At 35.5% G+C, this 12,661-nt stretch overlaps 2 protein-coding genes across 2 annotated transcripts; one reads left to right on the forward strand and one right to left on the reverse strand.

Moving 5' to 3' along the window:
• Positions 1–1,043: 1,043 nt before the first annotated feature.
• On the forward strand, positions 1,044–8,136 carry LOC111381686. The gene is made up of 4 exons (XM_023005497.1): positions 1,044–1,482; positions 2,809–3,044; positions 3,323–4,109; positions 5,674–8,136. The coding sequence occupies exons 2-4, from the start codon at positions 2,811–2,813 to the stop codon at positions 7,761–7,763; spliced, it is 3,111 nt and encodes a 1,036-aa protein (XP_022861265.1). The 5' UTR covers positions 1,044–1,482; positions 2,809–2,810; the 3' UTR covers positions 7,764–8,136.
• A 653-nt stretch (positions 8,137–8,789) lies between these two features.
• Positions 8,790–11,899, reverse strand: LOC111381717 (26S proteasome non-ATPase regulatory subunit 10). Its single transcript, XM_023005528.1, has 5 exons — positions 11,560–11,899; positions 11,117–11,243; positions 10,380–10,504; positions 10,023–10,169; positions 8,790–9,132 (listed from the first exon to the last, which is right to left on the reverse strand). The coding sequence occupies exons 1-5, from the start codon at positions 11,746–11,748 to the stop codon at positions 8,998–9,000; spliced, it is 723 nt and encodes a 240-aa protein (XP_022861296.1). The 5' UTR covers positions 11,749–11,899; the 3' UTR covers positions 8,790–8,997.
• Between the last annotated feature and the right edge of the window lie 762 nt (positions 11,900–12,661).

A 12,661-nucleotide genomic window follows, 5' to 3' on the forward strand; every position in this document is an offset into this window, starting at 1 on the left:
TGGCAATGAAAACCTACTTAAAATGAAAGGTTAGGACTTGAGAGAGATTTAACAGTATTTAGTCCCATATGAGCCCCATTTAAATTTATAATATTTTTTTTATTTTTTTTTAATTATACATTTTTTAATAAAATAATATTCCATTCTTCCCATTTATATTAGCCGACTTTCTTATTTTCTTGTCTCAATTATATAATTATATTTCTCTTTTGAGAATGTTTTGTTTTGTTTTTTTACTAATATATCCTTATTTAATTTGTATAGTTATAATCAATTTTTTATTTAATCTTACAATTGTACAAATATAAATCAGGGTAAATTAGGAAAGTTTTTGGTAAAATTATTTTTTCAATAATATTAAATAAAATTTCTTAATCCATGTGAAAAATAAAACCAACCTATATAAATGAGATGAGGAGAGTGTTATCCATAAACCAAAATCCTTTCCTTCTTTTTCAACTATACATTCTCCGAAAAAATACTATTTCAAAAATTATAACATCAAATAGTGATGTTCAAATGGGGATTTAATACCCCCCAAATAAAATATCAGTTTTCACTTTTCAATTTTAAAGAAAATTTGCATTGGATCAATCATCAATATGTAAACAACGTGCAAACCGAGCCGCCTCGATCAACTTGTCCAAAAAACTTGAGAACTGTATTGCTTTTAACTTGAAAATTGAAAAGGTACAATTCATATTAAAACGAATTGAGAGTCGATAATTTTTAATGGATTGAGTTCTTTAATCCTCGATCTTTTATCCGTGTTCGAATCAATTAATTTGAATTTTTAAAATTCGAACATGTCAAGGATAAAACTGCATGTGCACGCATACGTTGACATATTTATGTCGTGAACTTATTTCCATATTATTACTATAATTATTTGCAGACTGTTTGACGTTACGATATTGAATTTTCATTAATATTCTCGAAAACCAAGAAATTATTTATTACAGTAAGTACAGCTAAAAAAATCATATATGTATGCATATGTGTATGTATATATGGAGAGAGAAGGGAATGAAAAGAGACCGGATGTTGACAAATTTTAATGTCACTGTTCCAAGGAGGTCGTTTGTTGTGAAGATTTGTTTTCTGGGATCTCTTTTCTCTCTCAACAAACAAATTCTCTCCTCTTTTATTCTCATTTCTCTCTCTAAATTTCTTCCTTTTCAGAGAGAGAGGCCCAGCAGATCGAAATCTGCAATCTTTAGTTGAGTTTGATGAGGATCTGAGCTTGTTCAATGAAATTTCCAAGCCATTCCCTTTTGCTATTTACTTATTTTCATTTGAAAGTTTTAATTATTTCTCTTCCTTTTTGCTTTTCTTTTTCTTGGTTTATTTGGCCGTATTGAGTGAAAAAATCACTAAAATTTTACATGATTACAAGTTCTTATTTACTGTGAGACTCACTGTTGGACGATTGAATCCATGAGGGTTTCTTGAGAAGCTGTGATTCCAGGATGTGGGTCTGAGGTAATATTGTCTTTTATTACTTTCTTGGGTTTCATAGATTTACTGGATTTTGACCATTAATTAAAAAGATTTTTTTTTCCAAGAATTTTGCTTATGATTAATAATCTGATAAATTGATTTATAATTGGTATCAAAATGACTTCTTTTGGGGTTTTCTGATTATTTGTTCTATTGGCTATGATGTTGGGAAGTGCATTTGCTTTATGAAATATAGTACTAATTTAATTTTGATGGGTTCTTGGATTTGGTTAGGGATAATTTCTATAGAGGATCTGTTTTTACCTGAATTCAATCTAAATATAATTGCAATTATTTGGTGGTCTGGGATTCTAAATATGTTCCTTGTACTTATGCCAGATGATTGGTTTTTCTGTAGCATATGTTAACTTATTGACGCCTTGTTAGGTTCTAATTGTATTAGTTGAACTATATTTAAAAATCCCTCTTTTGCAATTTAATTTTGTACCTGTTTTGTTAAGTTTCCAATATTACAACCAGAATTTTTTTTTGTCATGACACCAAGTGCGGCTGTGTCAATTTTGGTCCAGCTCTTACTTTATCTAATCTATTCCTGAGGCAACCAATCGACTCGAATTGCAGAGTGGATCTATACATTCGAAGGGATTAATTCTGTTGGCTGGAGTGTCTTACTTGAATATAATAGACATTTTGCATTAGTTTGTTGTGATTATATAAGTAAATGATTTTCCGAAGAAGGAATCTTCATGGTTTGGTTCCATTAGGCGCTTATATAACGTACATATCCTTGACTCATTGATCCCATGTCTTGGTGTTAGTCAAATAGAACTTTTATCAAAGCAGTCACTAGATTGCAACCTTTTGTATATAAAACAATAAGTTATCATATTTAATTTTACTCAGGATCATCTTCGGATTAGGGTGCAGTTATCCCAAGTTTGTCAAATCTTTGATACCATAGCATAAATGTATTTAGAAGAGTTGTATTGATATAGATCTCAGTTGTCTGAAAAGAAAAAAGGTCTCTACCTTGTTTATTTTCGATGAAATAGAAAAAGATCTTTTTTTTTTTTTAATTACCAGTAGTACAAGTGTTCATTCTATGTTCTTTTTATTATTTAAAAAAAAAAAATGGGGAATGTGGATTAATTTGTTATTTGTTGTCATTTTCATAGAAATTATCTTCCATGTTTCTGCTGAGTGGATAAAACACAAATTACCTTAAAAATAACCTGTGCAGTTGAAAAAAAAGGAAGAAAATTAGTACAGGAATGGGAAAAAAACAACAAATGTAGCATTGGTTTCAGAACTTTGGAATTGTTTTTCTAACTCGGATATCCTCTGCAGGAATGGGAACGAAATTGCATTGCGAAAGCTACCTGCCAGGATATTATTCCATGAGGGATCTTAATGAGGATTGTAACAGCAGTAGCTGGCCCCTATTTTATGGAGACAAAACCTTAACAAATGGACTGTGTTACAATTTGTTTGTGCCAAGGACTGTAACAGACAGGAATCTGGGGTACGATAAGGATGCATTAAAGCAGAAAATACTTGAACATGAAGCAATTTTCAAGAACCAGGTACTTGGTTTAGTTTTGTGATTACGTCTGTTGCTCTAAAACATCCAGTTGGTTCACTTATATTTTTGTCATGTTCTCATTTGGCGTAGTGATATGGACAAGCTAAACATGTTTGAAGTTTATTAAATAAAAATTACTTTATTTTTCCATGTTCTGTACAAAATCTAGCTCCTTCTAAGCTTCACCAAACATGCTCTATGTAGAGTCTGTCCTTTCAGTCCGTAACAATTCAGTAGTGTAACAGAAGCTTGATTAGTTGTATCTTCGCTGTCATCTAGGTATATGAACTCCACCGTCTTTACAGAACTCAAAGGAAAATGATGGAAGAAATAAAAAAGAATGAACTACATAAACATCAGGCAATGATGGAACCATCATCGTCATCGTCAAGTCTGCATGGAGCTCAAATGCCATCAGAAGATGCTCGAAAACGGAAAATTTTCGGCTTTCCTCTGTTGCATTCTGGTTATGGTAGAACATCTGTTTCGGGGGTTGAAATTATTAATTCTCCTCCGAGTTGTACTTATGGGAATAACAAGCACACTGGACACTTTCCGTTCCATCACGGGTGTTCTCCAAAGGACTCTGAAGCACTTGATTCAAGACCCTCTAAGATGAGGAAGAAGTTGTTCGATCTTCAACTTCCAGCTGATCAGTATGTTGATACTGAAGATGGGGAGGAATGCATACAGGATGGAAAAGTATCTGACATTTTGAGTTATACACCTAATGGGGTTCAAAATGTTGTACCTGATAGTAGTAGGAAGTTTTTCCTCGGTGGAGATGATTCCTCTTCAAGCTCTTGTTTGAGGAGATCTACTGGGTTAGCTGATCTAAACGAACCCATTCTCGTTGAAGAAGTAATGGCTCCATCATCTGTTGATTTTCCTGGACATACTTCAAATGTTGGAGAGACCAAAGGTGTAGGTCTCTCGCCTAAACACAGTGCAGGATTCGTACATGTACTGGGAGAAACCATAAATAGCAATAACAGATCTTTGATAAATTCATCGATCGAGAGTGAATTCAAAGAGAGGGGGTGGCTCGCCCATGTATACGAAGCAGGTAAGTAGTTTTAATAAAGTTGCAGAAAATTCATCAATTTATTTTATATTACTCTATATCAGCTTTGAGCTTATGTTAATTAAACTCTTAGCTTGTTCCTCGTGATGAGAAGGTTCCCTTAATTTTAAAAGCCCATTTTCTTGGAAAAGTGATTAGATCAATTATTTCGTGGTTCCGAGTGGTGGACCATTAAAAGACAAAAATGTCTTAGAAATGAGAATGCTAAGATGGGTATCTTGGTCATACTAAAATGTAGGGCTGTACATGATTCAATTCGGCTAGTTTCTGAAGAGAACCGAACCGAACCGAACCGAATCAAAACCAGAATTTTTGAAAATTTAGTAAGTGGAATCGTTGGATCTAAATTTAATTATGAAACCGAACCGACATTCGGTTCTGTATCATAATTAATTTTTTTAATATTTACAATAACACTATATCAATTCAACTAATGACATATTTAATATGGAAGACATACTAAAAGAAATGTGAAAATATTCGGTAAAAAAAGGGTGAAAATAAAGAAAACGGCATGGAAGGTTGCTGTTGAGAGAAAGGAAAACATGCAAATACGTGAGCTCGCAATAAATATCTTGAACACTAGTTATAAATTATAATATTTATACATTGAGCTTGAGAAATTATTAGAAAGGAATGAGATGAAGCTTACCTTGATCAAAGTGGTGGAAATTCAATGAATTGGGCAGAAAAAGGGTAAGCGAATCTGCTCAATTTCAATTATTTAAGAAACTATAGAATAATTGAGAAAGCCTGAAATTTGAATTAAAAAGTTGGGGAAAATAATATTTTGGGCTCAATTAATTAGTTGGCAAATTTATTTAAAAAAATAAAATAATTTGGCGTATTTAATAAAAAATTAGAGACATTCAGTTCTTATTCGATTATTCGATTCTTGGTATAGAACCGAACCTATCGGTGTTCGGACTTCGGATATTTAACTTAAGAAGAATTGCTCAGTTCGATTTAGTTCGGGTTCGGTACGATTCGATTCGATTCGGAAGTTTTATCCATCCCTACTAAAATGAATAAGATAAGAAATGAGACTATATGCCAACAAGATGAAGTGGCATTGATTGAGGTAAATAAGGGAAGAATGTCTTGGGTGGCGTGTATAGCTAAAGAGGCTCTAATTCGAAGAGACACAATCTTCTCTTAACAAGTCATAACAGGGAGGGCTACAAAAGAAGTACCATGGCCTATGGTAGTTGCTAAAGATCTAATTGCTTTAGATTTCGTACATCAACCATATGGAGTTCCGGAAAAGGATTCGTGTGATTCAAATTTATTGGGAATAATTCTTAGTTTGTTTCCGTTGTTTGTGTAGAATCTAAACTACTATCATCACTGGCGGTAAATGCTTCCGAAATCAATTTCAAAGGGATATTACCACTCTCAACTTTTCGAGAGTAGGTTTTGTGTTAGGGAATTATGCAAAATTACAATACTTTAATCATGTTTGTAGATGCAATTGACTCAACTTTTTCATTGTCTGTTTCTTTATATGAATGCTGATGGTTTTATGAACTACTCAATTCTTTCACAGGATCCAGTAAAAGTAATCCGGCTTCTGCACCTAAAGGTCTCCAGAACGAGAAGCTACCTATACCTTCCCAGCAGTCAAACGTCATGCTTAATCAGGCTTGCCATCCTCCTGGAACATGTCCAACTGGGCATAGCAGGGAAGATCTGTGGAGAGATAGAAGTCTAGATCACTCCAATAATAACCATTCAGAACCTGTTGTCACATCTCGGATTCCTGGTGCGTACCCATTTTTGGGTTTTACCGATTCTTGGTCTCACTCTCTCTCATCTTCGGCAAAGCCCACAAGTTTCTTTACTCAAAAGATAATCCCGTTCTCTGCATCTATCAACTCTGCTTCAACAAGCCAAGGAACTTTTGGAGACAAGTCGAAAGTTAATGCTAGTTCTAAATTGAACCCGAGCTTGGGAAATGATGTAACATCCCGGAATGGATTTCACCATGGCCCTGTCTCTGGACTCAAAGAACGTGTTCAATTGCCATCCGATGCCATTGATTATTTTAACTGCAGCAAGGGTGATAATGTAGCATTTTACCATTCTGCTAATCAAGGATACGAGAAGTTTCTGAAGGGCTCGACTCATATAAATAGGAAGCCTGTCATAGATATTGACTTAAATGAGGTAGTTTTGAAGAGCTCATCAAATGCGGCAAATTGTCTGCAAGATCTCAATAAGATGGAAGAAAAAAGTAAGTCAGCTGACGTGTCAACATGGCCTTGGCTCAAATCGAAGCTATCCTACAAAAATGAGGCTGCAGATGCTAGTTCAGAACTCTCGGGAAGTTTGGCAAACCTTCAAGCTTCTTCCATTCCACTGTATTGCAAGAGCCAAACTGTGAGAGATCTTAATCAAAAATTTCCCCCAACTTTCATGTCAGCTTCAAGTGATTGTGAGATGGTGAACCTACACGGGACTCGGAATATCAAGAAAATTATGGGGTTTCCCATTTCTGAAATCCGGAGTGTTCATAAACCTGAGCCATCATCCCATTTTTCCACCTCGAGTATTTGCCCTCCCGAAGGAAAAAATTCCACAAATGAAAGAAAAAATGGAATAATAAATATTAATCTAGCTTGTGAGTCGGATGAGCAGATAGCAGCAGAACAGATTGTAGAGAAGGAAATACATACAAAAGGTAGCTGTATGAGAAATCTAATTGATTTAAACTCTTGTATCAGTGATGTTGAAGATCCACCCGCATCCTCTGTTCCAAGAAACAGTGCCATTACAAAGACTTCAGTCGAAATAGATCTTGAAGCCCCATTTATTCTAGAGTGTGATGATGACAATGCACCGTCCAGAGAAGATATACAGGTTGAGCCATCCTTGCTATCTTCTGAACATAAAGCCAAACAAATAGAAGATGAAGTTGTAAGAAATGCAGCACAGGCTATAATTGCCATCTCATCTTTGAGTCAGCAAATTCTAGCAGAGGATAACATTTTCCGTCCGCCTGAAGCTTCATTGGCAGAACCCCTGCTCTGGTTTGTCGATGTTATTTCTTCATGTGCAGATGAACTCAAGAGCAAAGAATTGGAAATCAGGGATGGTGCACCAATTCGTAATCTTTTTGAGGAGATAGACGATTTTGAGGCCATGACATTGCGATTGACACAGACGAAAGAAGAAGACTACATGCCTAAACCCTTTGTTCCCGAAGTCCAAAATGTTGAAGAAACACTACCTGATTCATTACCAAATAGATCTCGAAGGGGTCCCGCAAGGAGAGGAAGGCAGCGAAGGGACTTCCAAAGGGACATTCTTCCTGGTCTGGCATCATTATCCCGACACGAGATGACCGAGGATCTTCAGACATTTGGAGGCCTGATGAGAGCTACAGGGCATCCTTGGAATTCTGGGTTGCCAAGAAGGAATAGCACGAGGAACGGGGGTGCTCGGGGGAGGAGACGAACCGTGGTCAAAACAACTCCAACTATTCCCTCCCCAGTTTGTAATTCATTGGTGCAGCAAATTAACAAAATTGAAACTAGTTTGGAGGATAGAAGCCTAACAGGGTGGGGGAAGACAACTAGACGTCCCCGTCGACAAAGATGCCCTGCAGGTAATCCTCCTACTGTTGCAATAACGTGATAATGTAAGGCTTTAGGTTTCTTGATTCGGAATTCATCGAGGGAAATTAGACACCGAAGAACTTGTTGTGCGACATTCGGGAATGAGGTCGTGTTTCCTAGAGGAATTGTCTTTGTAAATGTCATGGTAGCTCATAATTCGACACTCCATGTTCGTGTTTGATTTATTATGGATACAAGATTGCTTCAAAGATGTGCATTTGTCTTCTTGGAGAGCTGAAATACGTGGAATGTTTTGTTAGAAGCACCCGTGCCGAAAGCGTGAGATACAACGTTCCCAGAGCCCTCGACCAGGACTGGAATTAATTTGGAACTCAACATTGATGTGGATTTGTACTCGATGATACTCGTGCATTGCGACAATTATACTTTCACTCTATATTTCAATCAGCAAAGTTTAATTAAATAAACTACTCTTTAATTTGATTTCAATCAAGTAATTAATTATACATAAAATTAAAATTAAATTATGACTACTCAATGGAAATCATATTAAAATATAATTATCTGATTGAGTAAAATTCAAGTATAGTTACCTGATTGAAGAGAGTGAAGAAATAATAAAAACATATTTCTCAATGATGTCATATACAAGTCTTTTTTATCCTAATTAAAGAGACGACTTGTAATTTGTAGATAATTTTATCATTAAAAAAAAAAAAAGTTCGTTTACCGCTTAACAATCTCAATTGTACTCTGCCCTCGTTTGAACCGCATTTTTTCCCATTCTTTTCCATTATTTTATCTACAATACTCATTTTCAATCACATTTTTCATTAAAATAATATTATACGCAAATCAAAAAAATCCTTCTTTTTCAACCATACATTTTCCATCTATATACTTTTCTATAATACATTACAAGAAATTAATGGGGCTCAAACAAGAGCATTTTCTCTCTTAGAGATCAAATATAGCTTAGCCAATAAGAGAAATAAAACGAAACACCTGATAAGAATCTCTATATTCAAGGTTATGTGCTCATGTAAAAGTGATTATTTAAAAAGTAATTTTTTTAGAGAATGTATAGTTCAAAAGTAGGAAAAAAATTATGGAAAAATGTGAAAATGGTCTATATTTGCTTGATTAAATCCTGTATTCATCCAGTGATAACACGATATCTGAAATCGATAAGGCACTGCAAACAATATCCTTCAAATTTTTGTTATAACACAAAATACCAGTCATTTACAGAATTCCTCCCACAGACATATCTGTCAATAGATATTGAGCTTTCATCCTTCCAGCATGGCCTTTGCAGCATCAATTAACACCGGTCGTATGTCATCCGAGGCTCGACCAAGAACTGTGTATCCTTCTTTGTCCTCAGCATCCACATTCGCTCCATGTCTTATAAGAAGGAGAGCTACCTGTGAACCAAACACAGTTAGGCAAGGAATAACATTACTCTCTCCCACCAAAAAAAGAGAAAAAGTAGAATAACCCTCCAGGCAATGCTATTAAGAGTTAGTTACCAAAATATATCGGTTCTAGGCTTCAATCTTTTCTCTTTATTTCGTTAAATCTGAGGAAGATCTTCGACTCGCCTGGACCCCATTCTGTACTAATGAAATTTTGAATCTATAGCTGGTTGGGTTGGTCAAACCAAGATAGGCATGGGATTATGGGCATATAAAGCTTCCAAATCACTATCAAACAAAATGTATAGACTGTTTTGTGGTTCAGAGCTCTTTTGATTAAGCTTGTGAATTATATTATATAACTATGCGAAAGGGCGATTGAGCAGAGTCAATGTGTAATTTGCAGATCTCATAAAACTAATTAGATTTTATGTGGGAGGTTTAACTATAGAAGTTAATTACCTAATTCGAAGATTAACATAAAATAACACAGGAAAAAAAAAATAAAAAAAATGATACGAGTTCTATTGATTTAAAGGAAGGTGCCATCTAGAAATAAGAAAAACTCAAAATTTGGAAATGATGTTATTTGTAAACAAAATTTATAATCCCAAAACAGTCCCAACCCCCAATTTTCCACGATCTAAAGTCGAAACTTGTTCCATACTGTAAATAGAAAAGATGAAGAAGCAGCATTTAGTTGCAAGGCAACAGTGCAATTAATTTGTGAAGACCTTATTCAAACAGTCAAGGATGAGTAGCAAGGCTAACTGCAGTATATATCAATAAGAGTTGGCACAAGTATCAATGCTACTAATATATATCATGGGAACTTCTAGACATATACTTCATAACCTTGAAAATTTAATTATGTAAGGAGGATATATGCCAATTTTTACCTCTTTGTTATGGCATATCACTGCATCCATAAGTGGAGTTTGACCAGCATTATCAACATCGTCAATCTCTGCTCCTTCCTCAATCAAGAATTCACATAATTCTGCATTTCCCGTGCTAGCTGCACGATGCAATGGGGTGCATCCAACCTGCAAGTAGTAGTTATTCAAAAGTCAACCTAGGTAGATACATCAACGTGCATTGAGACTAGCAAATACACACATGCAACCAAACATACATATGCATGCTTTTGGGTGATGTGTAAGTAAAAAGAATACATCGAAATGCGAATAACTTCAGGCAGACACTCTCTAAGAATACTGTACTATAAATCAATAATCAGGCATAAAGATACGAGCCTTGTCCTTCAGGTTGAGCTTTGCACCATGTGAAACCAGAAGTTCAGCTATATTTAACCGACCCTTACTAGCAGCATAGTGCAGGGCAGTGCGACCACCATCATTTTTCAAATTAACATCAGCTCCTGTTCATCAGCATTTCTTTTTCAGATTTAAGTACTGCTTCAAAACAGTTGAACAGAACTAAAAAAATTAAGGAAAAACAGATACTTGAGAAGAACATTAAATTAAGGTTAACCACCCTTAATAGGAATGCCCTAGAGCAAAGACTTCTCCCATGCAGTCTATGGTGTTGATGGAGAGGAGTTCAAAACCCGTATCATCATAAATTAGTAAGTAAATGAAGATTCTAGATTACGTATTGACCTCCTTTACAAATTTCATTGATTAGTTTGTAAAACAAATAGTGTTTCTGTTACTAGATATTTGTTCCTCTAGCTAAAAAATACTTCAGACAGAAAAATAAAATAAAATTACAGTCTAATTAATTAGTACTTTCAACATTTGTTTTCGACTTTTGGTTTTACATATACATAAAGCTGATCTTCATTGTTGATCTCACCACTTTCCTCGCCGCCCTTTTCCACAATCACTATCATCCTCTGAAAGGATGTCTATTCTCTTCCATAGAAATCACATACAATTGAAAGGATTTAATTCTTTAAAACTAGTTGGAATTCTGCTTCACGAATATCCAATATCAGGTTTTAAAATACTACAATTAAATAATTGTCCACCTTTGTTGAGTAAAATTTCCACAATTTTGAGATTGCCACTGCTCGCTGCAGAGTGAAGAGGTGCCCAACCTTCTTCATCGGAACTGTTCACAATTGACGGGTTAGCCGTGGATAGTACTTCCACAACCTGATCCAATTCCAAACAAAAATTACACTTAGCAAAGAATCAACTCTTCTAGTTATCAAGGCCTGGATGTCATTCCCCAGATATCCTAAAATGCTCGCATCAACACCCCCCCCCCCCTTATATTGAAAATTAGAACAATAATTAGCAAAAGAAGAAAACAAATCGTTAGCGCCAGAGGGAACTCAATTCATCTTGCCAAATGAGCAACAGGTCGATAACTTCTTCTGAATTATATAGTTACAACTATGCATCACCAGCTTGTAAGATTACAATTGAAAATTTGTTAAAATTCGGTAAAAATGCAACAAAAAAGGACCTCGGTTTGGGCGGCAGAAACGGCTAAGTGCAGTAGGGTACGACCATCTTCATTGCGGAGAGAAAGAGCTTTGAGAAGCTGTTGTTCAGATAGCGATTTGAAGATCAATGAATCGCCCGATTCCGCCGCCTTAAATAATTCTTTCTCTTTGATCTCTCTTTCTGGCTTCGAGTCGATCTCCATTTCCATCGGCGTTCACTGTGTGTTCTGCGTGTTTTTCAGGGTTTTTGATGTGAGTGTAGACGGGAGAGGGAATCGGGTGCCTTCGAATAGTTAAGGGTAAATTGGTAATCTAGGTTCCAAATTTAACAAAAGTCAATCGGCGAATTTTTGGCTAACACCCTCTTTTAATTGCGCCAAAGATCCGTAACTTTTGCTATATCTTCAACCTCTTTTCCTCGCATTTTTATCATCAACTTTTTATTAATTAACATATCAATCAAAATAGGCATGCATTGCCAAGCTGACTTGCCTCACAAGGCGAAAGCAAGTGCGTAAGATTGATTTTTTTAATTTCTTTTATGTATCCCAATGTGTTTAAGTGAAAAAATTGAAAAGAACAAAAAAAAGTAAATGGTTTATCTTTTCATGGGTTGAACCATTTACTTTTATTTTATGTAGTTGAGCTTTTATTCTCAGTGGGCTAGCCCAAAGCTGTTTAGGGTTTTTTTTGTTCTATATATAGTTGTATGTATACAATTGGAAAGGAGGATGAATTGAATTGAATTGAAATTGAGGCTTTGGCTTGCCGCCATTGTTTTCTCCCCTTCTCCCTGAATCTCTGCTTCTCCCCTGGCTTCTTTCCCTTTCTTCTTCTACTTCTCTGCTGTTGTACTTTCTTCTTCTCTGTATCTCTATTCTTCTCTGTTTTCTTGTTCTTATGTTTCATCATTTAATCCCTCCCCATTCTCTTTGTGTCTTAATTTCGTTCCAAGTTCAGCTGGATTACTTCATTGTTTGAGCTATGCAAGTGGATGGTTGCGAATTGAGGTTTAATTCGTGACAATCTTCTACTAATTGCCATCGCATGCTGGATGGAGAGGTTGAAAGTCCCCGACCTTTTCAAATGTTCCTTACACTTTCTCATTTCTTGAGGACTTGC

The sequence above is a fragment of the Olea europaea genome, unplaced genomic scaffold (assembly GCF_002742605.1).
Source record: "Olea europaea var. sylvestris unplaced genomic scaffold, O_europaea_v1 scaffold236, whole genome shotgun sequence".
Classification (NCBI taxonomy): Eukaryota; Viridiplantae; Streptophyta; class Magnoliopsida; order Lamiales; family Oleaceae; genus Olea; species Olea europaea.

What these genes read in the sequence shown, in the direction of transcription:
- LOC111381686 (XM_023005497.1), top strand. Translation starts at nt 2,811, where the DNA reads ATGGGAACGAAATTGCATTGCGAAAGCTACCTGCCAGGATATTATTCC. An exon ending in AAGCAATTTTCAAGAACCAG is followed by an intron (nt 3,045 to 3,322) that starts GTACTTGGTTTA and finishes GCTGTCATCTAG; the next exon opens with GTATATGAACTCCACCGTCT. An exon ending in CGCCCATGTATACGAAGCAG is followed by an intron (nt 4,110 to 5,673) that starts GTAAGTAGTTTT and finishes ATTCTTTCACAG; the next exon opens with GATCCAGTAAAAGTAATCCG.
- LOC111381717 (XM_023005528.1), bottom strand. Translation starts at nt 11,748, where the DNA reads ATGGAAATGGAGATCGACTCGAAGCCAGAAAGAGAGATCAAAGAGAAA. An exon ending in TTTCTGCCGCCCAAACCGAG is followed by an intron (nt 11,244 to 11,559) that starts GTCCTTTTTTGT and finishes GAATTGGATCAG; the next exon opens with GTTGTGGAAGTACTATCCAC. An exon ending in TGATATGCCATAACAAAGAG is followed by an intron (nt 9,133 to 10,022) that starts GTAAAAATTGGC and finishes TTTGGTTCACAG; the next exon opens with GTAGCTCTCCTTCTTATAAG.